At 39.7% G+C, this 26,214-nt stretch overlaps 1 protein-coding gene across 3 annotated transcripts; it reads left to right on the top strand.

Moving 5' to 3' along the window:
* The first annotated feature begins 2,959 nt into the window (after positions 1-2,959).
* On the top strand, positions 2,960-25,119 carry Ift46 (intraflagellar transport 46). Of its 3 annotated transcripts, XM_077797741.1 has the most exons (14): positions 2,960-3,100; positions 3,750-3,846; positions 4,348-4,405; positions 7,990-8,069; positions 10,546-10,698; positions 11,376-11,512; positions 12,973-13,047; positions 13,220-13,313; positions 13,743-13,871; positions 16,792-16,913; positions 17,466-17,532; positions 23,897-23,957; positions 24,247-24,332; positions 24,781-25,119. In XM_077797741.1, exons 4-14 carry the CDS (start codon positions 8,025-8,027, stop codon positions 24,877-24,879), a joined length of 1,068 nt encoding a protein of 355 aa, XP_077653867.1. In that variant the 5' UTR covers positions 2,960-3,100; positions 3,750-3,846; positions 4,348-4,405; positions 7,990-8,024; the 3' UTR covers positions 24,880-25,119. The 3 variants fall into 3 exon arrangements, with proteins under 3 accessions (XP_077653867.1, XP_026252112.1, XP_026252113.1); XM_026396327.1 differs by lacking the exon at positions 4,348-4,405; XM_026396328.1 differs by lacking the exons at positions 4,348-4,405; positions 10,546-10,698.
* The last annotated feature ends 1,095 nt before the right edge of the window (positions 25,120-26,214 follow it).

Raw genomic sequence — 26,214 nt, 5'->3', positions numbered from 1 at the left:
ACTCTTCCACTGAGCCACAACCCCAGCCCCTACAGTTCCATTTTAAACTAGAAGTCTCAGAAGAGGTGACTTTCAATAGCAAAGAAATGGAATTGGGGCTGGGGTTGTGGCTCAGTGGTAGAGCTATTGCCTAGCACATGTGAGGCACTAGGTTCAATCCTTAGTACCACATAAAAATAAATAAATAAAGGTATTGTGTCCATCTACAACAAACAAACAAATAAATAAATAAATGGAATCAACCTGTGTCCATTAACCAGTAAACGTATAAAGTAAAATGAAGTATATACGATTTTTTTCCCCGTACAGGGGATTTAACCTAGGGGCAGTTAATTACTGAGTCACGTAAAAAAGCCTTTTTTAATTTTTAAGTTTTGTTTTTGAGACTTAGAGTCTTGCTAAATTGCTGACACTGACCTTAAACTTTCGATCCTCCTACCTTATCATTCTGAATGCTGGGGTTATAGACCTGCACCAAGATGCAGGGCAAAATGTGGTACGTATATACAGAGGACTGGGGATGTAGATCAGTGGTAGAGTATTTCCCTAGCATGTGCAAGGCCTTGGGCTCAATTTCTGGTACCTCCCCCCCCCACCCCACCCCCGCAACACACTGCCATAAAAAAGATGAAATTCTGTCATTTGCTATAACATGGATGAAACCGGAGAACATTCTGTTAAGTGAAAAATCCAGGCGCAGAAAGACAAAGACCACTTAATCTCACATATATTTGGAATCTAAAAATATTGACTTCATACAAGTTGAGAGTAGAATAGTTGTTAACAGAGGCTGAGAATAATAGGAGGGAGAAAGCAAGTGGGAAATATTGGTCAATGGGTACTAAACTATACCTTGCAGAACTGAATTTTGGTAGAATCATTACAGATAACAATAATGTGCTATGTGCTGTATACTCCAAAAAAGCTAGAAGAAAGGATTTTGAATGTTTTCAAAACAAAGAAATGATAAATGAGGAGAAAGATAAATGAGGAGACCTTGATTTGAAATTACACAATGTATATATGTATGGAAACATCACCTGGTGCTCCAGAAATATGTACAATTTTTAGGCACCAATTAAAAAATTAAATGTGGTGCATGCCCGTAATCCCAGGGGTTTGTGAAGCTGAGATAGGAGGATCTCAAATTTAAGGCCAGCCTCAGCAATTTAATGAGGCCCTAAGCAAGTTAGTGAGACCCTGTTTCAAAATAAAATATAAAAATGGCTGGGGATAAGGTTCAGTGATTAAACACCCCTAGGTTGAATTCCTGCCATCCCTCCAACCCCTTGCAAAAAAATTAAGACTCTCTCTTCCCTTTCTTAGTTATTAGGGATTGAACTCACCACTGAACTACACTCTCCACCTGCCTGTATTGTTCTTTTGAGTACAGGGGTTGAACCCAGGGGTGTTTTACCACTGAGTTATATCCCTAGTCTTTTTAATTTTTTAAATTAAATTTAATTTATTTATTGTATCAGGGATTGAACTTGGGGCACATAACCACTGAGCCACATCCCCAGCCCTTTCAATTTTTTTTATTTTAGAGACAGGGTCTTACTGAGTTGCTTAGGGCCTCACTAAATTGCTGAGGCTGGCATTGAAGGTGCCATCCTTCTGCTTCAGTCCACTGGGATTACAGGTATGTGCCACCAAGCCTGGCCCAGCCCTTTTTATTTTGAGACTGGGTCTAGCTAAATTGTTGTGCCTGCCCTTGAAATTGGGATCTTTCTGCTTCAGCCTCCATAGTAGTTGAGATTGTAGATGTGTGCCACCTCACTCTATCCAAAAAGCACTTTTAAAGTTACTTATTATGCAATAATAAAGTAAAAAAAATAAATAAAAATTAACAAACACAATCAGATCCTGCCTTAAACTCATATGAATTTTTAGTAAATAAAAATATGTGGCCCCGCCCAGCGCGGTGGTAATCCCAGCGGCTCTGGAGGCTGAGGCAAGAGGATCGCGAGTTCAAAACTAGTCTCAGCAAAAGCGAGGTGCTAAGCAACTCAGTGAGACTCTGTCTCTGAATAAAATATAAAATAGGACTGGGGATGTGGCTCAGGGGTCAAGTGCTCCTGAGTTCAATCCCTGGTACCTCCAAAAACAAAACAAAACAAAACAAAAAAGGGCTGGGATGTGGCTCAGTGGTTAAGCATCCCTGAGTTCAATCCGCGGCACCAAAAACAAAACAAACAAATAAACAAACAACACCAGGATACGGTTAAGTTTGAATCTCAGATAAAGGAGGAATAATTTGTTAGTGTAAGTATGCCTCTGTAATGGGACACCGTGGAACCAAGGAGTATAAAATAACATAAAAGCCATAAAAGTACCTTAAGGGGTTGGGATTGTGGCTCAGAGGAAGAGCGCTTGCCTTGTATGTGTGAGGCACTGGGTTTGATCCTCAGCACCACATAAAAAATAAAATTAAGATATTGTATCCACCTATAACTAAAAAATAAATATTAAAAAAAAGAACCTTAAAAGTGGAGGGGCTGGGAATGTGTAGCTCAATGGTAGAGCACTTGCTTAGCACGGGTGAGGTACTGGGTTTGATCTTTAGCACCGGGGGGAAAAATGTTTGGAATAACTGGAAAGTATGTCTAAATTCTGATTAGACAGATCTAGGATAAAACGCATTCCTCAGGATCCTTGCTCTTAAACAGGGAAAAACATAATGATTTTCAATTGGAGGGCTGAAATTAATAAACCAGCTCTGCAACATATGGCCGCTAGGTGGCGCAACAGAAGCATTTGCTGAAACCATAGACAATCAGGAGAGTTGGCCGCCCAAAACGCCCAGAGAGGCTTCATTTGGGCTCTTTGATCTCCTTCCTGCGAATAGAGATCCTACGCTGGAAGAGGCGTAAGTGCGGGTGAATGGGAGAGATCTCACGATAGTAGGACCAAGTCTCGCGGTTTTTTCTTTCTTTCTTTCTTTCTTTTTTTTTTTTTTTCCATTTTACCTAGCGACTGAGAACAGGCCGGTTGCTCCTAGTAGAATCCTTGAAGTGGCCTGTTGTGAGATTGGAGTGAGACCCCAGTCCTAGGCTGGGGTTCTTTCCATATAGAGGAGACGGATTCAGAAGGGCTCCAGGTAATTCGTACTCACCCCAGCGGAAAGGAAACTACCTTCCTCCCTCCCAACAGGACGCCTCTTGCCATCTCTATGACAACTCTTCTTCCCCTTCCCCACCCCACTACCAACTGTCCTGTTTCTTTTACTCCTCACGAAACTTAAGTGGAATTTTATCTGCAAAACGAGTGAAGATGGAGGTGACGCTTTTGGATTACTCAGTGGGACCCATAGAGAGACTGGAGTTGACCCTCTCTTCGGGACACCGCCCCCACCCTCAGCCCGGTCCCAGAGGTGACCACCAGACAGAATTGTTTCTAGAACCTCTATAACCTCCCCTGAGAAAACCCAACAGCTTTTGGAAAAATGACCGAACCTGGGAAGAAAGCCGCTGTCTGCCTTTGCATGTACATCTAACAGCTTTGCGGGAGCTGCTAGAGAAGTCATTTCCCTCCAAGATTCCCTCGGTCCTCAGCCAGCCTGCTGGCAGTTCCTACACAAGGGCTACAGCAGAATGGCTGAATTGTTTGAACTGGGGCCAAGCAGTCTTAAGGAAAGTTTGGGATGGGGTCGAAGGTTTTATGTAGAATTGGTGTCTTGGGTGAGGAGGAGGAAACCATGATGGTTTGGAAGGCATTTCCTGGCAGTAATCATATCTCCTTTTGCTTAGACCAAGATTGTTGAGAATCAGGCATATGATGAACGTATAGAGGTTAACGACCCCGAAGAGGTTGCAAGTATTTGTACTCCAGCCCCAGGGCAGCAAGGTAAGAGAAGAATGAAGAGGAAAGAAGAGAAATGGTTGTTAAAACAAATAGCAGGATGGATTTCATGTTTGTCTCAAGTTCCTGATTTGTAATAGCAAATTTTGACTTTCAGAGTCAGTTACTTCATTTGCCTTTGTTTCTGTTTTCTAACTAGTTAAGGAGGGAGAAATCACAGCTTGTTAATTGCAGGATCTTCCTTAACCCAACCCTACTTCATGTTAGTACTCAGCTTATGGTCTGATCTAAAGCATTTGCTATTTGTGATGCTAGACATCAAACTCAGGCCTCCTGCATTCTAGACAAGCAGTCTACTACTGAGCTCTAGTCCCTGTTGTAGCTGTTGTTTTAACTTTTCAAAACTGTTTTTTACACTGCTTCTGCCCTTAATCAGCAACCCTAGCCAAAATATCAACAGAATAGTTTTAGATGATTTGACACCATTCATTTATTCAACAAACATTTTTCTTTTTTTAAAGATCGGAGTCTCACTATGTTTTTCAGGCTGGTGTTGAACTCCTGGGCTTAAATGGATCCTCCTGCCTCAGCCACCCAAATACAGGTGCATACCACCACATCTGGATCTGGCTCAACAAAGTTTTTTTTTTGTGCATTATAATTTTACATAATAATGGGGGCTGGGGATGTGGCTCAGCGGTAGCGCGCTCGCCTGGCATGCGTGCGGCCCGGGTTCGATCCTCAGCACCACATACCAACAAAGATGTTGTGTCCGTCAATAACTAAAAATTAAATAAATAAATATAAAAAAAGAAAAAAAAATTTTACATAATAATGGGATTAATAAACATTTTTGAATGCCTACTCTATGTCATGCCAACCTTATGCCTGGCACTGGATATACAGTGTTAAACAAAAGACACATTGTCCCTCCATCCTTCTGCTTGTACTCATGGGAGAAAGATGACAAATGAATTAATAAATAAACATGGCTACAAATGTGATAAGTGCATTGATGGAGGCAAATTGCTGTTAAGGAAAATAATGGTGAGGAAGGAGATCTTTTTTTGGTACCAGGGATTGAACCCAGGGATGCTTAACCACTGAGCCACATCCCCAGCCTTTTTGTGTTTGCTTATTTGTTTGTTTTTGTGGTGCTGGGGATTGAACCCAGGTCCTTGTGCATGGGAAACAAGCACTGTATCAACTGAGCTATATCTCCAGCCCATTCCAGCCCTTAATTTTTTTTTTTAAGTTGTGGATGGACACACTACCTTTATATATATATATGAATAATTTTTTTTTCCAAATGTGCTGAGGATTGAACCTAGTGCCCCACTTAGGCAAGTGCGCTACCACTTGGAGCTACACCCCAGCCCCCTTTTTTAAAAATTTGAGACAGCATCTCACTAACTTGTAGTCCTCCTGTCTCAGCCTCCTGAGTTGCTGGGACTCCAGATATATACAACTACACCTGTCAAGGGAATGTATTTTTGATAGGGTAGTCAGGGAAGATAAAAGGAGAAGAGTCCATTATATGGGAGAGGAAAGTGGCATATGGTTAGATTAGAGAGGTAGGCAGGAGACAAAACAAGTAAACTTTTTTTTTTTAAAACATTTTTTAGTTATAGGTAAAAACAATACCTTTATTTTATTTTTATGTAGTGCTGAGGATTGAACCCAGTTCCTCACGTATGCTAGGCAAGTGCTCTTCCTCTGAGTCACAACCCCAGCCCAAACTTTCTTTTTTTAATAAAATTTTCTTAGTTGTAGATGCTACAATGCCTTTATTTTATTTATTTATTTTTATGTGGTGCTGAGGACCAAACCCAGTGCCTCACACATGGTGCCTCTATGACTGAGCCACAATCCCAGGCCAAAACAAAACAAGCACCCTTTAGCAGCTATGTTGCTTTTTTGTTTGTTTGTTTGTTTTGGAGTTTTGTTTTTTTTTCATTTTTTGGTACCGGGTATTGAACTCATGGGCACTTAACATAGAGCCGCATCCACAGTAATTTTATATTTTATTTAGAGACAGTCTGAAGTTACTTAGGGCCTTGCTGCTGAGGCTGGCTTTGATCCTCCTGCCGCAGCCTCTCACGCCCCTGGGATTACAGGCATGGGCCACCATGGCTTATGTTACTGTTTTTAAAATTTATTTATTTTTTGGTACCAAGGATTAAAGTCAGGGGCACTCAACCAATGAGCCACATCCCCAGCCCTATTTTGTATTCTATTTAGAGAAAGGGTCTCACTGAGTTGCTTAGTGCCTCGCTCTTGCTGAGGCTGGCTTTGAATTGGTGATCCTCCTGCCTCAGCCTCCCAAGCCACTGGGTTTATAGGCGAGCGCCACTACACCCAGCCCGTTTAATCTTTTTTTTATTTTTTAGTTTTCGGTGGACACAACATCTTTGTTTGTTTGTGGTGCTGTGGATCAAACCCGGGCTGCATGCATGCCAGGCGAGCGCGCTACCGCTTGAGCCACATCCCCAGCCCCCCTTTAATCTTTTTAAGTATAAAGTTAATGGCATTAAGTGCTTTCACAATGTTGGGTAACTGTCACTACTGCCTATTTCTCCAGAACTTTTTCATCATGCCAACCTATTGAACAGTAACTCCTGATGCCTTTCTTCTGAGTCCCTGGTCCACTATTCACTTTGTTTCTACAATTTACCTATTCTGCATACTTCATAAGTGCAATCATATTGTATTTGTCCTTTCATGACTTCTTTCTTTCTTTTCGTTTTCTCTTTTTCAGTACTGGGGATTGAACCCCATCCCCAGCCCTTTTGTTTTATTTTGAGGCAGGTGTCACCATGTTGCCCAGTCTGACCTCGAGCTTACAATCTTCCTGCTTTACACTCCCAAGTAGCTGGAAGTAGAGTGTGGGCCACCATACCAGGCCTGTGGCTGACTTATTTCACGTAGTAAAATGTTTCAAGGTTCATTCATGCTGTAGTGTGTCTCAGAACTTCATTCCTTTTTATGGCTGAATCATATTCTGTTGTATGGATATGCTACACTTTGTTTATCTGTTCATCTCTTAATGGATACTAGGGTTGTTTTTACCTTTATGCTGTTGAGAATACTGCTGCTATGTACAGAGGTGTACAAGTGTCTGTTTGAGTCTCTTTTTCAGTTATACTGAATATGTATCTAGTCACCAGGTTTTTGACTTGAACATCTTTATACTCTTGCCAGCTGTGGAAATTATAACTTCCTTTCAGTTGGCTAATTTAGTAAGCCAAAAAATGGTGTTTAATTTGCATTTACTGGGCTGGGGATGTGGCTCAAGCAGTAGCGTGCTCACCTGGCATGTGTGCAGCCCGGGTTCGATCCTCGGCACCACATAACAAAGATGTTGTGTCTGCCGAAAACTAAAAAATAAATATTAAAATTCTCTCTCTCTCTCTCTCTCTCTCTTAAAAAAAATAATAATTTGCATTTACTTGATTTAGAGTCATCTAACAAGTTTTCATGCCAGTTTATACCTTATATCTGATTATACTTTAATTGTTAAGAATATTTTTATTACTGTTACAGATACTGATTCAGATTCAAATTTATAACTATCCATTATTTGCCAGGCTCTAGTTTATTTCCTTCTGTGTAAGGTTTATCACTTGATCCTTGCAACAGTCCTGGGTAAGAAATATTACTGACCATACTTAGAGATGGGAATAATGAGATTGAGAGAGATTAAGGCATTTTGTCCAAGTGAGAGAGTTTTCTATCATATCCAGTCTTCTGAATTAATCCATCACTCTTCTCACTTTCTAATCACTTACCTCATTTTGCCAATGAAAAAACTAATAATAATAATATGCTATAATATGATAGTGACCATATTATACTAATTTACTTATTTATTTTTAACCTTTATTTATTTATTTTTTATGTGGTGCTGAGGATTGAACCCAGTGCCTCACACTGAGCTCCAGCCCCAACCCTATTATACTAATTTAATAAAATTATATTGTAGAGTGGAAGATAATCATTTAGTATAACATCTAACCCAATCCTTTAAGTACAGTAATGTTTAGTAAATATAATTTGAATTGAATTGATACAGCCATTCTTAAAAATCCTGTCCATAGAATAGTTAAAGCATAAAATATTATAAACTAAAACTATTGGTTTTTAAAAATCATTTAAATAGTAACCTAAAATGGAAATTTTTCTTCTAAGGACTTCCTCATTCTGGCTGTCTTCCTAACAAGACTATGGCTGATAACAGCAGTGATGAGTACGAAGAGGAAAATAACAAGGTGCAGTATATCCCACAGCTTCTTGTAGAATTTCTGCTTTAGGTTTTTAATAGATTATTTGAAATGATATCAGCTCAATAATGAACATTTCCTGAATGCTCAATGCCAGTGATTGGGTACGTTTGTACTCATGGAGGAAATTCCAGGAGCAAAGAGCCTTGAGATTTTGACTTCAGCAGAAATAAATGCTTCTTTTTTTGGGGGGGGGAGTACTGGGGATCAAACCCAGGGGCACTTAACCACTGAGCCACATCCCCAGCCCTTCTATATATTTTATTTAGAGACAGGGTCTCACTGAGTTGCTTAGGGCCTTGCTAAATTGCTGAGGCTGGCTTTGAACTCTTAATCCTCCTGCCTCAGCCTCCCAAGCCACTGGGATTACAGGCATGCACCACCATGCCTGGCTTTTCTTTTTCTTTTTGAGGTCCTGGAAATGGAACCCAGGGCCTTGTATATGGTAGGCAAGTGCTCCAACACTGAACTACATCCCTGACCTAAGCCTATCATTACAGATGACTTTTTGGTGAAAATTTGCTATAAAGTCTGCCAGTGCTTCACAAACTTTACTTATCCTAAGAATCAACTGGTATACTTACTTTTAAAAATGTAGATTCCCAGTCCCTATTCAGAATCTCAAAAGCCAAAGCCTGAGAATTTATATTTAATAAGTAGTTCATGTAATTCTCATGTTAAATTAAGAATTATTGGTCTATGAATTTTTTCATCATCAACACTTGTGATATTGCAAATATTTTGTGAAAGAGATTTTAATTTTGAGGTCTTAAGAAACAGATGACCCTATTTTCCTATCAACCTAGGAAATCACCCTGTTTCTGAAAGAAAGTTGGAAAGATACCTCTATCTCTATCCAGGGAGAAGTTGCACGTGTAACAACCTTTTTTTTTGAATCAGGGATTGAACCCATGGACTCTTAACACTGAGTCATATCCTCAGTCCTTTTCTTATTTTTTATTTTGAGACAGGGTCTCACTAAGTTGCTTATGGCCTTGCTGAGTTGCTGAGGCTGGCTTTGAACTTAGATCTTTCTGCTTCAGCCTCCCAAGCCACTGGGATTACTGATGTGTACCTTAACACCTGGCCAATGGTCATATTTTAATTGTCCTTTAAGAAAAGGAACTATCAAAAGTCAATTAAAAAATTTAAAAAAGCTGTCATTTATTTTTAAAAAATTAAAATTTTTTTTGCTATGTTCACAAAAATCTATTTTAAAGTTTTATGAAAAGTAAATATGTATATGGTATATGTATGTCTTATTTGTGTATAGAGAGACTGGAAGTATATATATATATATACACATACATATATATCATATTTCTATTCCCATCATTTTTTAAAATACCAGTTTGGTAACTGATTTTTTTTCATGATACTTTTTTTTATTAGTTGCTCGAGACAATACAATGATCTTGGCATATCATACATTTGATTCAAATCAATTAAAAAGTTTTAAAAAAAGAAAAGGAATTATAGAAATTCAGGTGAAGAATATTTGAGGTAATATAGGAAGCTGTAAATATATAGGCTGACTTTATAAAAAGACTAAAAAGTAACATTTTAAGGTAGTCTTTCTCCATGACTAGGTACACTGTTTTAGCATCTTATATACATGATAATCTCTTAGGCATTTGATCATAAAAAAATCCTCCCCTATTATCTTAAGGATTTTGTAAAGCACAACTTTCAAGAAGCAGACAAAGAAAATAGAAAAGTTTTCTTTAATTGACCTCCAAATTTGGTATATCCGCCCTCAATTGTTCTAGTCTACATGCCTTAGTCAGTATTTAAGCCTCATTTATCTTTCCAGTTTAGTATGTACCCAGCATCAGCAAAAAAACATCTACTTTTGAGTAATCTTTTTTTGGGGAGAGGCAGGTACTACAGATTGAACCCAGGGGCTCTTTATCATTGAGCTACATTCTCAGTCCTTTTTATTTTCTATTTTGAGACAGGTCTCATTAAGTTGATCAGGCTAATCTCAAACTTGTATGCCTCTTGCCTTAGCCTGCCAACTCACTGGGATTACAGGCATGCACCATCATGCCTGGCTTGAATGATCTTTAAATCAACAATTAATACTCTTAAAAATTCCCTTTGCCAAACCTGCTTCCTCTGACCAAGGATAATTTTGGCAAATGTTATTCTAGAAGATTCTTATCAATTATATACCAATAGTCATTGAATGAATTCTGCAACTGTGTATTATTATCTGTCGTAAATATTACAGATAAGTTAGAGTATATTTTTATCTATGTATAATAAATCTGTTATTTGTAGAGGAATATGTGACTGAAAACAGTTTTTGGTGTCTTGGAATGTGCCACAGTTTTATGTGCCAACAACTGCTTTACAATAAATGAAATATTTTTAAAAACTGGAATCAGTATAAGCCATATAGCATATGGAAACCAAGCTTTCAAAATATACTTTTAAAGGGGGCCAATTGGTCATCCTTCAGGTCCTAAGGGAGGGAATGCCACAGGCTCCAGGCCACAGAGGCAAAGACATGGACCCCATCCCAACTGCCCCTGCAAGTCCCAAGCGCCACCAGACCCCTTCTCATGGACTTGAGAGGGTGGGTTGGTACATAGACAGCCAGAAGCTCAGAAAGGTAGGTTATATTGCCAAGAGCAAAAGATCCCTTATCCTGAGATGGAATATATAGTCATTGTACTTAACTTATAGGGGAAGGGAAGGGAAATATGGCTAGGTCAAATACCCCATGAAGAGAAATATCACTGAGCAAAAGTGGAAAATGCATAGTCTCTGAAATTGCTGGTCAGAATTCAGGCTCAGGGTTGATTATGAAATTTCTTTTTTTGATAGTTTCAAGCAGATTACTCTGAGCAGTCTTGCAAATTAAATGCTAGATTTCCTTGTGATCTTTGTGAGTATTAAAACCCTCTAGTGTGTCTTCCCTGTTTCATCTTCCCCCATTTTTTCCTTCAATAATTATTTAGAGTTGTCATCCTCTTCTTGGAAAGTCCCTAAATTTTAGGGTTGAAGCTCTTTGAATAAAGTTTATCAGACCTCTCAGGATCTCCTAAGTAATAAGTATAATTTGGATAGAACTTGTACCCCAGTTGTAGAAAGTGGGGACTCAGTTTGTAGCTAACCAGGAGAAATAGACTCTGATACCCCTTCTGGAAGTACCACCTTCCCTTTCTGGGGACTAGGTGCCAGGTGTTTGGGGGTGGGGGGGTATAGGCTAGAGCACTTTTAGAACTAGGCCTCTGAGTCATATTTCTCTTTATATGAACCTTTCTCTGTCTACCTGCCCTATCCCAGGAGAAAAAGAAGACCTCACAGTTGACACCTCAGCGGGGCTTTAGTGAAAATGACGATGATGATGATGATGACGACTCATCTGAAACTGATTCTGATGATGATGATGATGATGAAGAGCATGGAGCCCCTTTGGAAGGGTGAGGAAAGGCCTATCGCTAAGGACACCCATGCCAAGGAGGAAGCATCTCCTTTAAGATACTGGGCTGGGAGGACATCATTGAGAAGTGAAATTGCAGCATCTCTCTCTCTTTTTTTGGTAGTAGGGATTGAATCCAGAGACTCTTTACCACTAGGCTACATCCCAAGTCCTTTTTGTTTTTTATTTTGAGATAGATCTTGCTAAGCTACTTTGTCAATGTTCATTACATTCATTACATTTTATTTAATTACAATTAATGTTATGTGTTCTACTGTTTTTTTAATATGTATATTTTTATGTATTAATAGAAATACTTTTAAATAACTGTGCAATATTCAATTTGACATAATTAACCATCTCCCAAATGATGGATATTTTATTTGTCCCAATCTTTTGCTTAGTAGTAACACTACTAAAAATAAATAAATAAATAAAGTAACACAGCTAAAAACATTTCTGAGCTGGATACAGTGGCACATACCTGCAATTCCAGTGACTCAGGTGCTAAGGTAGGAGGATTGAAAGTTTAAGGTCAGCCTTGGCAATTCAGCAAGACCTTGTCTCAAAATAAAAATATAAAAAGGGCTGGAAACATAGCTCAGTGGTAGAGGACCCCTAGGTTCAATTCCTAGTACTGCATAAACAAAAACAAACATAAAAATACCCCTTGTTTTTTAGTGCAAACTATTTTATATGTCAGAAATTAATATTTTAGGGGGTTGGAGGTATAGCTTAGTGTTGGTATGCATGAGTCTATGTTAATCCCCAGCACCAGCAAGGAAGAAAATCTTGTTTTACCCTTCAACTTTTCTCATTATCTCTTTTTTTTTTTTTTTAAAGAGAGAGAGAGAGAGAGTGTGTGTGTGTGTGTGAGAGAGAGAGAGAGAGAGAGAGAGAGAGAGAGAGAGAGAATTTTTTTAATATTTATTTTTTTTTAGTTTTCGGCAGACACAACATCCCTGTTTGTATGTGGTGCTGAGGATCGAACCCGGGCTGCACACATGCCAGGCGAGCGTGCCACCGCTTGAGCCACATCCCCAGCCCCTCTCATTATCTCTTTCATATAAAAAAGGGAAAGTGACTAGGGATACAGTTCAGGAGGAGAGTGCTTGTCTAGCATGTGTGAGGCCCTGGGTTCAATCCCCAGTACTGCCAATAAATAAATAAATAAATTTAAAAAATAAATAAAAAGGGAAAACAATATGCTACATTTTAACATAAAAAATTATGCTTTAGATTTTCTCCAGTTTTGTCCTTCAGCATCAAAAACAATTAAGAGCTATTTATAACTGACTTTAAAGTTGCCTTGCAAGCCACCAGGAAAGGCACATGTGGGTGGGGCAGAAGCTAGGTTCAGGGTCACGTCTTTGTGGTCACAGGAACACACATGTTGACCCAGGGTTCTGCCATCTCTGCTCTTCTTGGGCATCCTAAAATGAGGTGTTTTCCTTTCCCCAGGGCCTATGATCCTGCAGATTATGAGCATTTGCCAGTTTCCGCTGAGATTAAGGAACTCTTCCAGTACATCAATAGGTGAGAATGAGAACCTTCCAATGAAGCACACTCTACTACCTTGTCCCTGAACCTTTTCATTCTCTATCCAGTCTGAAACAAGACCAGTTTCCTTGGATTTTTTTTTCAAAAGCCTGAATAGCAAGGAAACATTCTCTACCTGCCTTCACCTTCCCTTGGCAATATCTTTTAGGTACACACCTCAGTTGATTGACCTGGACCACAAACTGAAACCTTTCATTCCTGATTTTATCCCAGCTGTCGGGGATATCGATGCATTCTTAAAGGTACAGTCAGTGTGTCCTAAAAATGACTTATTAGATGTTAGTTCTGATTCCTGTCTTCTAATAATTCTGCTAATTCTTTTACTACCATAATATATGTCATTTCATTGCCATTCTTTACCTTGTTCTGTTCTCCAAGTACTTATTGTTGCTAAGTAATACTTTATCATCTCATTATATATTAAAACACTCTCCTGTATTTGCCTTCTAATTGTTCATGAATCCAGCTTTGTATTTAAGTTCTCAAAGACCATGTTTTTTTTTTCTAGACAATATTCAGTATGATATGATAAACAAGCATGCTTTTTAATACTATAAATAATAATGAATTACAAGACTACTTCCTTTTCAGCTTATTGAAAACAGAAGGTATGGTTTTCTATGGTCCTCACTTTTGTTTTCCTTCTACTTTCCTACCTTTTCCTTAACCAGGTACCACGTCCTGATGGAAAGCCTGACAACCTTGGTTTGTTGGTATTGGATGAACCTTCTACAAAGCAGTCAGATCCTACCGTCCTCTCACTCTGGTTAACAGAGAATTCCAAGCAGCACAACATCACAGTAAGAAACTGGCCTTGGGGCTGGGCTCAGTGGTAGAGTGCTTGCCTAGCATGTGTGAGGCACTGGGTTCAATCCTCAGCAGCACATAAAAATAAAAAAAATAAAGGTCCATCAACAACTGAAAAAACTGGCCTCTTAACAGGGCTCAGCTGGAGAGGGTGGGCCAAGAGTAGAAGCCTTGCCAGCATTTGTATAATTGACTTTACCACCTATTAAAAGGGATGGGTGTGACATTAATCCAGCCCCCTCCCCAACTTTTTTATGGTACTGGGAATTGAACCCAGGGTCTCAATGCTTGTAGGTAAGCCTCTACTTGAGCTACATCTCCAGCCCTTTTAAAAACCGTATTTTGAGACAAGGCTTGCTCTAAGTTGCCCAGGCTGGCCTCAAACTCGTTGTTCTCCTATCTTAGCCTCCCAAGTAGCTGGGATTACAAGTGTGTTCTACCACACCAAGCCAGCTCCATTTTGTAAAATGAGTTTTATTGAAATATAATTCCATGCCGAAAAATTCACCCTTTTAAATTATAAAATTCATTGGTTTTTAGAATATTTACAGAGTTGTACAACTTTTGTCACTTTTTTTTTTTTTAGAGCGAGAGAGAGAAAGAGAGAATTTTTTAATATTTATTTTTTAGTTTTCGGTGGACACAACATCTTTGTTTGTATGTGGTGCTGAGGATCGAACCTGGGCTGCACGCATGCCAGGCGAGCGCGCTACCACTTGAGCCACATCCCCAGCCCACTATTGTCACTTTTTATGCCTAGATAATATTCCTCTGTCTGCATATACATTTTATATATATGATTGTTTCCACTATTTTTTTTTTTTTAATTGAACTCTGGGGTACTTGACCACTGAGCCACATCCCCAGCCCTATTTGATATTTTATTTAGAGACAGGGTCTCATTGAGTTGCTTAGCACCTTGCCATTCATTGCTGAAGCTGACTTTGAACTCATAATTCTCCTGTCTCAGCCTCTAGGATTACAGGCATGTGCCACTGCAGCTGGCCTGATTGTTTCCACTTTTATTAATAATATTGCTATGAACATTTGCATACAGGTGTTTTTGATGTTGATTTTGATTTTTCTTTTTATGATCTGGGGATTGAACCCAGGGCCTTGTGTATATTAGGTAAGTAGCACTCTACCACTGAGCTACATCTACAGCCCTTTTTATTTTATTTTGAGAGAGGGGTCTCACTAAGTTGCCCAGGCTGAACCTATGATCCTCCTACCTTAACCTCCCATGTAGCTGGGATTATAGGTGTATGCCACTATGCCTGCCTTCATATACAAATGTTTGCTTGAGCATCTATTATTATTTCTCTTGAAAATATATGTGGAAATGGAATTGCACAGCCATTCCAAGTGCTGTGTCACTGAGCTATCCCCACTGAGCTATATTTAACATTTTGGGGAACCATCAAACAGTTTTCCAGAGTGGCAGCACCAGTTTACAATCCCACCAGCAATAAATGAGAGTTTCAGTTTCTCCACATCCTCACCAATATTTGCTATTGTCTGCTTTTTAAATTCTAGCTTTCTTAGTAGATGTGAAATGGCATTTACTGTGGTCAGCCCTATTGACCTGCCCCCCCCCCAATGGCTCTAGAAAATTTTTTTTTTAATATTTATTTTTTAGTTGCAGGTGGACTCAATATCTTTATTTTATTTTTATGTGGTGCTGGGGATCGAACCCAGTGCTTCATGCATGCTAGGCAAACACTCTACTACTGAGCCACACCCCAACTTGGCTTTAGAAAATTTAATTAGGGTTTTTGTTTCAGTCAGCTTTCTGTCACTGTAGATAATTTTTTATAACTATATTTTGATTTTTATATAGTGCTTAGGAACTATATGTGTGAACCCAGGGCCTCACACATGCTAGGCAAGCATTCTACCACTAAGCCACAACCCCAACCCACTATAGATAATTTATGAAGAGAAAAGATTCTGTTTGGCTCACAGTTTTGGAGGGTTCGGTCCATGATCGACCCTATTTTTTTTTTTTTTTTTAATAATTTTGTTAAGAGAGAGAGAGAGAATTTTAATATTTATTTTTTAGTTTTCGGCAGATACAACATCTTTGTTGGTATGTGGTGCTGAGGATCGAACCCGGGCCACACGCATGCCAGGCGAGCGTGCTACCACTTAAGCCACATCCCCAGCCCTGACCCTATTGTTTTTGATCTGTGGTGAAGTAGTAAATTATGGCAGAAGTGCCTGGTGGAGCAAAACTGTTCCCTTTCTTTTTTTGCGGAGAATACCAGGATTGAACTCAGGGGCACTTGATTACCAAGTCACATCCCCAGCCCTATTTTTGTATTTTATTTAGAGACAGGGTCTCACCAAGTTGCCCAGGCTGAACTTATGATCCTCCTGCCTCAGCCTCCCGAGCAGCTGGGATTATAGGCCTGTGCCACCACTCCTGGATAAAACTGTTACCCGTCTGATGGCCAGAAAGAAAAAAGAAAAAAGAAGAGACTGAGGTCCCATGATCCCCCTTGGGGCACACTCCCAATGACCTAAAGAATTCACAATTAGGCACCAACTCTTGACCTTTCCACTATCTCCCAATAGCACCATCCTGGGAGCAAGTCTTTACCACTTGGCCCTTTAGAGGACACTTAAGATCCAAACTCTGGTGGTTTCCTTACCCTGCATTTGGCTGCTGTCAGTCCTCTCTTTTCATCAGCTATCTCACATGTACAATAGCAACAGATATGAGGAGCTAGTGAAAAAAAACTTAATTTTAATTAATTTATTTATTGTAGTACTAGGGATAGAACCCAGAGCCTCACACATGCTAGGAACGTGCTCTACCACTGAGCTACATCCTAGACTAATCCAGTCTATACAAAACAAGAAAGCTACCTTAATATTTATTTTCAGTCAGCTGTCTCTTTATTTTTCTAGCAACATATGAAAGTAAAGAGCCTAGAAGATGCAGAAAAGAATCCCAAAGCCATTGACACATGGATTGAGAGCATCTCTGAGTTACACCGTTCTAAGCCCCCTGCGACTGTGCACTACACCAGGTAAGACAGCATGTTTCTCACCACAGTAACCCATAGTAACTTTCACCACCTATGAACCATTACTTGTGAGGAGAGGCTTAAAGTCTAGGGACAAATTTGATTAACCTGAGATCCTGAAAAAAAAAGTACACTTTCACTATATTTTTTAGAAATTGAGAAGTTGTCAGTTGCTGGCTCAGATTTGCAAGACAAGGGTCTTGCAAAATTGACCAGGCTTGTCTCAAATTTATGATCCTTCTTCCTCAGCCTCCTGAGTAGCTGGGATTGCAGGCATGTGCCATTATGCCTGGATTTACTATATTTTTTAAAAATTGCTAAGTTCATAATAAAGTTTATATACATAAAGGCATAAAGATTGATAGTTCTCTGTTATCATTACTTAGCCAGTTCCTCCAACCCCAAGCCCTGGGTAAATTTGGTTTGCTCAATCTAGGTTTTCTTGAAATCCTAATATGCCAGATTGAGGATCTCTCCTTTACCCTAAAATATATTGATCCAAATGCTGCTGTCATTTGCCTGTGTTTCCTTTTCATATTTAATCTGTACCTTTAGGCCCATGCCCGATATTGACACATTAATGCAGGAGTGGTCCCCAGAGTTTGAAGAACTTTTGGGCAAGGTGAGTATAAAATATCATGAGGTAAGAGAGTGTGACATTCATTCTAGGGCCCAGTGTTTTCTGTATTCCTGTACTACCATTATTATCATTGACTTTTTTCTTTTGGGTCACTGGTGATTGAACTGAGGGGCACTTGACCACTGAGCCACATGCCCAGTCCTATTTTGTATTTTGTTTAGAGACAGGGTCTTATTGAGTTGCTTAGTGCCTCACTTTTACTGAGGCTGGCTTTGAACTCGTGATCCTGCCTCAGCCTCCCGAGTTGCAGGGTTGTGCCACCATGCCCAGCTCATTGACTTTTTAATTGAAGTTTAATACGCAATCACAAGTGTACATGTATTCTAAGTGTTAATCCATTTTTAACTTGGGTAACCAGCACATTGCATTAGTGAACGAAACATTGTCATCCTCAGAGCCTCTGTGCTCCCAGTTTCTGAGGTAACCAGAGTCTTGTTTTTGACTTTCTCTGAATTTAAAAGTACTTTTTTGTGCCTTCTTTTTTTATTATAAGAGATGCATTCATATTGTTTTGTGTGGTGGTTCATTTGTTCTTGTTAACTGTAGTGTGTTCTACCATTTATCACATATATGTATATGACAGTTTATCCATTCTGTAATAGGTATTTGGGTAGTCTCTAGATATTTTGGTCATTAAATAGTGCTATTATGGGAGGAAGGATAGCATCTTCAACAAATGGTGCTGGGAAAACTGGAAATCCATTTGCATCAAAATGAAACTGAATCCCTTTCTCTCGCCATGCACAAAAGTTAACTCAAAATGGATCAAGGAGCTTGATATCAAATCAGAGACACGGCGTCTGATAGAAGAAAAAGTTGGCTATGATCTACATACCGTGGGGTCGGGCTCCAAATTCCTCAATAGGACACCCATAGCGCAAGAGTTAACAACTAGAATTAACAAATGGGACTTACTCAAACTAAAAAGTTTTTTCTCAGCAAAAGAAACAATAAGAGAGGTAAATAGGGAGCCTACATCCTGGGAACAAATCTTTTTTTTTTTTTTTTTTTTAAATTTTATTTTAAAGAGAGAGTGAGAGAGGGAAGAGAGAGAGAGAGAGAGAGAGAGAGAGAGAGAGAGAATTTTTAATATTTATTTTTTAGTTCTCGGCGGACACATCTTTGTTGGTATGTGGTGCTGAGGATCGAACCCGGGCTGCACGCATGCTAGGCGAGCGTGCTACCGCTTGAGCCACATCCCCAGCCCCCCTGGGAACAAATCTTTACTCCTCACACTTCAGATAGAGCCCTAATATCCAGAGTATACAAAGAACTCAAAAAATTAGACAAAAAGACAACAAATAACCCAATCAACAAATGGGCCAAGGACCTGAACAGACACTTCTCAGAGGAGGACATACAATCAATCAATAAGTACATGAAAAAATGCTCACCATCGCTAGCAGTCAGAGAAATGCAAATCAAAACCACCCTAAGATACCATCTCACTCCAGTAAGATTGGCAGCCATTAGGAAGTCCAATAACAACAAGTGCTGGAGAGGATGTGGGGAAAAGGGTACACTTGTTCATTGCTGGTGGGACTGCAAATTGGTGCAGCCAATGTGGAAAGCAGTATGGAGATTTCTTGGAAAGCTGGGAATGGAACCACCATTTGACCCAGCTATTCCCCTTCTCAGTCTATTCCCCAAAGACCTAATAAGAGCATGCTCCAGGGACACTGCTACATCAATGTTCATAGCAGCACAATTCACGATAGCAAGATTGTGGAACCAATCTAGATGCCCTTCAATAGATGAATGGATAAAAAAATGTGGTATTTATACACAATGGAGTATTACTCTGCATTAAGAAATGACAAAATCATAGAATTTGGAGGGAAATGGATGGCATTAGAGCAGATTATGCTAAGTGAAGCTAGCCAATCCTTAAAAAACAAATGCCAAATGACTTCTTTGATATAAGGGGAGTAACTAAGGACAGAGTAGGGACGAAGAGCAGGAGAAGAAGGTTAACATTAATAGGGATGAGAGGGGGGAGGGAAAGGGAGAGAGAAGGGAAATTGCATGGAAAGGGAAGGTGATCCTCAGGGTTATACAAAATTTCATACAAGAGGAAGTGAGGGGTAAGGGAAGAATAATACAAGTGGAAGAATGTTTTACAGTAGAGGGGGTTGAGAGAGAAGAGGGGAGGGGTGGGGAGGGGAGGGGGGATAGTAGAGGTTAGGATAGAGAGCAGAATTCATCAGACACTAGAATGGCAATATGTAAATCAATGGAAATGTAATTGATGTAACTGATGTGATTCAGCAATCTGTATACGGGGTAAAAATGGGAGTTCATAACCCTTTTGAATCAAACTGTGAAATATGATATATCAAGTTAGATGTAATGTTTTGAACTACCAACAATAAAAAAAAAAAGAAAAAAAAAGTGCTATTATGAACATTCTTATGTAACACATACTTTGGGGAACATATGTACCTCCTGCATTATTATTTTAGGTTCCACCTCCACAGGAGCGTTTATGATATTCTAAGAAGCTGTATCCTATTTAGAATTACCCAAATTTTTTTTCCCCCAAGTGCTGGAGATTGAACCCAGGGCTTTGAGTTTGCTAGGCAAGTACTTTACACTGAGCTACATCCCTAGTATTTAAAAAAATACCCAAGAATCAACTTAAGAAGAAACTGTTAAGACCTTTTTGAAAACAATAAAATTTTAATAGAGGACATAATGAGATCTGAATGATGGAGGATTCAATCTTATAGAGCTGCCAATTCACCCCAATTTCCTATATAAGCATAGTGTCAATTCTAATTCCATTAGAATTTTGTTGTTGTTTGTTTGTTTGGTACTGTGACTTGAACCCAAGGCCTCCTGCATGGTAGGCAAGTGCTATACCACTGAGCAACATTCCCAATCCTTTTAAAAATTTGAGACAAGACCAGGTGTGCTGGTGCATGCTTATAATCTCAGCAACTAGGGAGGCTGAGATAGGAGGATTGCAGTTTCAAGGCTAGTGTCAGCAACTTAGTGAGGCCCTAAGCAATTTAATAAGACCCTCTCCCAAAATAAAAATGAAAAGTGCTGGGGAATGTAGCTCTGTGGTAAAGTATCTCTGGGTTAAATCCCTCACACCAATAAAACAAAACTCTTCATTGAGATAGAGAGGCCAGCACTGTGGCACATGACTATAATCCCAGCAACTCAGAAGTCTGTATTAGGAGGATTGCAAGTTCAAGGCCAGCCTCAGCAACTTAGTGTGAAACCTTGTCTCAAAATGAAAATTTAAAAAAGGGCTGGGGATATCTCAGTGACAAAGCACGCCTGGGTTCAATCTTCAGTACAAATAAAATAAAATAAAATAAAATTTGGAGACAAGGGTCTTGCAAAATTGACCAGGCTTGTCTCAAATTTATGATCCTTCTTCCTCCGCCTCCCGAGTAGCTGGGATTGCAGGCATGTGCCATTATGCCAGGATTTACTATATTTTTAAAAAATTGCAAAGTTCATAATAAAGTTTATATACAGGAATAGGTTTTTAAGACAAATTATGAAAATTTTAGAAAAAAAAATTATGGAGAATTTGCCCTGTCAGAAACCAGAACATATTATAAAATTATAGTACATAAGAAAATCAAGGATTGGATGTTTTCTTTGATATGCAGAAGATAGGGGGGGAAAGAATATTAAAAAAACAAAGGGCTGGGGCTGTTAGCTCAGTGGTAAAGCACTTGCCTCACACATGTGAGGCACTGAGTTCGATCCTCAGCACCACATAAAAATAAATAAATAAATAAAGATATTGTGTCCATCTACAACTAAAAATATTTAAAAAAAAAAAGGTGGGGGAGATCTCATGGATACAATAGAGGATAAGGATCGAGAGGGATGGAGAAGGTGAGGGCAAGGGAAAGTCTTGGGGAATGAAACATCAAGTTATGCTGTGTCTTTGTATAACGCAATGAATCATATATGTAAGGCACTAATTAAAATAATAATAGAAAGGAGATCAATAGAGTAAGTAGGTCAGGGGAGGAAAAGGCAAAATACTGGGGAATGAGATTGATCAAATTATGTTATGTACTTGTATAAATATGACAATGTATCCCACTACTATGTGTAACTATAATGTACTAATGAAAATAAATGAATATAAAAAAATTATAGTAAATCAAATAGAAAGTTACTGGAATAGGAATAGACAGGTCAGTGGCACCTATTAATCCAGAAACAAACCCATGTATATATGGGAGTTTCATATAGAAGTTTTTGTTTGTTTTATATTTTGTAGCTCAAGGGATTTTGAACTTATGGCCTCACACATGCTAGGCAGGTGTTCTTATACTGAGCCACACCCCCAGCCCTTGATCAGGGAATTAAATAGCTAGATTGTAGTACCTCCATTCAGCGAAATACTATGCAATGGAATATTATTTGGTGTTCTTTGCTCTGATATGAATAAATAACAATGTATGTATAAGTGGGTGTGTGGGTGGTAGTGGGGATTAAACCCAGAAGCCTTCTACCATTTAGCCATTCACCTAATCCTTTTTATTTTATTTTGAAACAGGGTCTCACTAAAATTGCTGAGGCAGCCTTTGAATTTGTGGTCCTGTCTCCCAAATTGCTGGGTTTACAGGCAAGCACTACCAGGCCTGGCAACAATGATAAATTGTTAAATGAAAAAAGCAATTGCAGTTGAGCATGGTGGCATATGCTGTAATCCCAGCAGCTCAGGAGGCTGAGGCAGGAGGATCACGAGTTCAAAGCCAGCCTCAGCAAAAGTGAGGTGTTAAGCAACTCAGTGAGACCCTGTCTCTAAATAAAACACAAAATAGGGCTGGGGATGTGGCTCAGTGGTCAAGAAGTGCCCCTGAGTTCAATCCCCTATACCCTCTCCATCAAAAAAGCAAATTACAGAACTGTGTACACTCTTAATTATTTTATAAAAAAGTTTTAAGAAGCTAATGGTTTTTAAATTGATAAGCTGGGTACTGAGGCTTATGCCTATAATCCCAGAGACTTGGGAGGCTAAGGTGGGAAAATAAAAAATCTGAGGCCAGCTTCAGCAATTTAGTGAGGTCTAAGCAATTTAGCAAGACTCTATCTCAAACTAAAATATTAAAAAGAGGGCTCAGGGGCTGGGGTTGTGGCTCAGCGGTAGAGCGCTTGCCTCGAACATGTGAGGCCCTGGGTTCAATCCTCAGCACCACATAAAAATAAATAAAATAAGGTATTGTGTTCAACTACAACTAAAAAAAAAAAAAAAAAAAAAAAGGGCTCAAGATGTAGTGCAGCTGGTAGAGCCTCCCTGGATTCAATCCCCAATACCAAAAAAAAAAAAAAATTTTTTTTAAGTAAACTTACAACTTATTTAAATCAAAGCCTATCACCTGAGTGAAATGATATTTCCATTTTCTCTGTTCCCATGATGTCCCAGGACCTTTAGGCATTACAATACCAAGTCATTAAGTACTTGGGTCATAAACCTGGGACCAGTTTCTTCTTGAATCCAAAATATATTTTTGTGGGCAGTATATTTTGCCCACAAAATCTTTTGGCCCTTCTTGTTTTCTTTTCTTTCTTTCTTTTTTTTTTTTAATATTTTTTAGCTGGACACAATACCTTTATTTTATTTATTTCATTTTATGTCGTACTGAGGATCAAACCCAGGGCCTCGCATGTGCTAGGCCAGCGCTCTCCCGCTGAGCCACAACCCCAGCCCCCTTCTTGTTTTTTTAATATTTATTTTTTAGTTGCAGTTGGACACAATACCTTTATTTATTTATTTTTATGTAGTGCTGAGGATCGAACCCAGGGTCTCGAATGTGCGAGGTGAAGCCCCTAGGCCCTTCTTTGGTAGTAAATTCCATTCCGATGATTGGGGGTGGGAGTGGGGGAGATGTTGTTTTAGTTTGCTAGGGCTACTGAACAAAGCACCATAGAGTGGGTGGCTTAAGCAACAGAAATTTATTTTCTCTCAGTTCTGGAGGCTGGATGTCCAAGGTCAAATCAGCAGCACTGATTTCTTCTAGAGCCTCTCTCCTGGATCATCTACTCTTTGTGGCTTCACATAGTCTTCCCTCTGCCAGAGTCAGTGTCAGTGTCCTGATCTCTTCTTGTAAGGACACTAGTCTTACTGCATTAATGACCTCATTTTTACTCAGTAAAGATTGCATCTCCAAACAGTTACATTCTGAGATGCAGAATGAGGGTTTGTTACATTCTGTGGATTAGGACCTCAACATAGGAATTTGGGGGAACCCAAATTGAGCTATAATTCATGTTTTATGCTAGGAGCTCTTTTCCTTCAGAGAGTGGCTCTTTTGGGCCCACTTACACTTTAGCTTTTTTATTGTGGTCTGTCCCACACCTCTTCCAGGTGAGCTTGCCCACGGCAGAGATCGACTGTAGCCTGGCTGAGTACATTGACATGATCTGCGGTAAGGTTCTCTCTCCTTTCCCAGCCCCTCCTCTGGGTAGCTACATCCTAGGCCTTCTTCAGAAGGGCTTGCTGACTCTGGGAAGATGGCATCTTGACTTACAGCCTTCACTTGTGCAGAGTGGCAGCTTCTAGGGGTGTTCAGGCCTATGAGACTACTTGTTGGGTATTTAATCCACAATCATAGTAATATATCCCATGTGGGAAGGGGTTGGCTATCCTAAACAGAAATGCCCCCTAAGTCCCAGAGTTTGTTTGGTTCTGTTCCTGGGAGTTCTTCTTTGTTTCAGCCATCCTAGACATCCCTGTCTATAAGAGTCGGATTCAGTCCCTCCACCTACTCTTCTCTCTCTACTCGGAATTCAAGAACTCACAGGTGAGATGAGGATCGGGGACTGGACTCAAGCTGTAGTGTGGGGTCTCTGCCAGCCTGGCCTGCTGCAGTTGTTTCCTGTGGCAGTGGGGGAGTTATTATCTTCATGAGTAAGAGCTGCAGAGAAGGCAGAGGATGGGGAAGTATCAGAGATGGGAATCTCCATGGAACTTGGTGTGGATCTGTGGAGGATATCCGTGCTTCAGGAGAACCAGTGGCCCAATGAATAGAAGCAGGAAAGAAGTTAAAAAAGGGTGTGGGGGGGTCACTTTTGAAGGAAGTGGGCAAATTTCTAGCTATTTTTCAAAGATAGCACAAGGTATCTGTTTGTAAGCAGAACTGGAAGAAGATTAGAAGCTTAAAGGGTTCTAAAAGAGGTTAGTTCTTGTGAGAAAATATAGCAACTAGCGTATTCCAAATACTTAACATTCTCTCTCCCCTTTCTTCATAGCATTTTAAAGCTCTTGCTGAAGGCAAGAAAGCATTTACTCCTCCGTCCAACTGCATCTCCCAAGCTGGAGATGTAGCAGAGACACTAACCTTCAACTAAGGAGAGAGGCCTGTCAGCCACCTGCTCTGCCAGAGAGCACTTCACACATTTGCTCTGTCTCAAATTGCCTTCCCAGGAGAGTTACCACTGTGGGGATTTGAGTTAGAAAATTGAATTTCTGAGATTTCCCCAAAATAAAAGCTGGGAATAAAGATTAAAAGGTGTTCTTTTGGGGCTAGGGATGAAATTCTTTCTTTTATTCTTAAAGGTAGTTGGCAATGATTTTACAAATAAAATGCTCTGTCGGTTTTGATATAATTCATATTTTTGTTTTTTATCCATGGTTCCTGTTTCATTTCTTCTGTTGCCCTTATTATTTCCTAAGTGACTAGAATAATGTTGAGGGCTTTAGCCCTCAAGTCTCTCCTCTCTGATCCTCCTTTAACCTGTTCCTTTTTCTTCCCAAGGCAGGCCACAGAAACTGAATTTCTCTTACCTAAGGCAGATTATGGAAATGTAGTCTTAAAAGCTTTGACCTACCTTGGCTGATGGTAGATGTTAAAACATCCATTTCCGAAGATTCTGCCACTTACAAGGAAGGAAGGAATACTAAAGAATCTGAAGACAAGCCCTGCTAGGTTTTCCCACCCAGTTTGTTTGCACTGGGTGGCCACCCAATTTTTTTTTTTTTTTTTAATGAACCAGGAATTGAATCTATGGGCACTCAATCACTCAGCCACATCCCCATCCCCATCCCCTTTATTTTCTGTTTTTTTTTTTTTAAAGAGAGAGGGGGGGGGGGCACAGAGAGAGAGAGAGAGAGAATTTTAACATTTTATTTTATTTTTTCTTAGTTCTCGGCGGACACAACATCTTTGTTGGTATGTGGTGCTGCTGAGGATCGAACCCGGGCCGCACGCATGCTAGGCGAGCGCGCTACCGCTTGAGCCACATCCTCAGCCCCTTTATTTTCTGTTTTGAGACAGGGTCTCGCTAAGTTGCTTAGGGCCTCACTTAATTGTTGAGGCTGGTGTCAAATCTGTGATCCTCCTGCTTCAGCCTCCAGAGTCATTGGGATTACAGGTGTGTGCCACAGCACCTGCATGATCCTACCCTTTTTGTCTAAATCACTTCCAGCACAATTGTCTATGTTTCACGCATGCCAATGCAATGAAGTCTCCATAAAAACCCAAAAGGACAGGGTTGAGAAAGCTTCCAAATATTGGAACAAATGGAAATTCCTGGAAGGTAGCATGCCTGGAGAGGGCATGGAAGCTCTGCATCCCTTCCCTCACCCTTCACCCTACACCTCTCTTCGTCTATATCCTTTGATATGAACTCAAATGCTCCATTAGGGTGGGTTTTTTTTTTAATCTATCTATATTTATTTATTTA

The sequence above is a fragment of the Urocitellus parryii genome, chromosome 4, assembly GCF_045843805.1.
Source record: "Urocitellus parryii isolate mUroPar1 chromosome 4, mUroPar1.hap1, whole genome shotgun sequence".
In the NCBI taxonomy this organism is placed as follows: domain Eukaryota; kingdom Metazoa; phylum Chordata; class Mammalia; order Rodentia; family Sciuridae; genus Urocitellus; species Urocitellus parryii.
Note: the sequence above shows the minus strand (reverse complement) of the source record. Positions and strands in the feature narration are given on the sequence as shown.

Excerpts from the sequence above, each read along its gene's own strand:
- Ift46 (XM_026396327.1), top strand. The coding sequence starts at position 8,025 with ATGGCTGATAACAGCAGTGATGAGTACGAAGAGGAAAATAACAAG. Across the intron at positions 13,314-13,742 it reads ATATCGATGCATTCTTAAAG|GTACCACGTCCTGATGGAAA; the intron begins GTACAGTCAGTG and ends TTCCTTAACCAG. Across the intron at positions 16,914-17,465 it reads GCGACTGTGCACTACACCAG|GCCCATGCCCGATATTGACA; the intron begins GTAAGACAGCAT and ends CTGTACCTTTAG.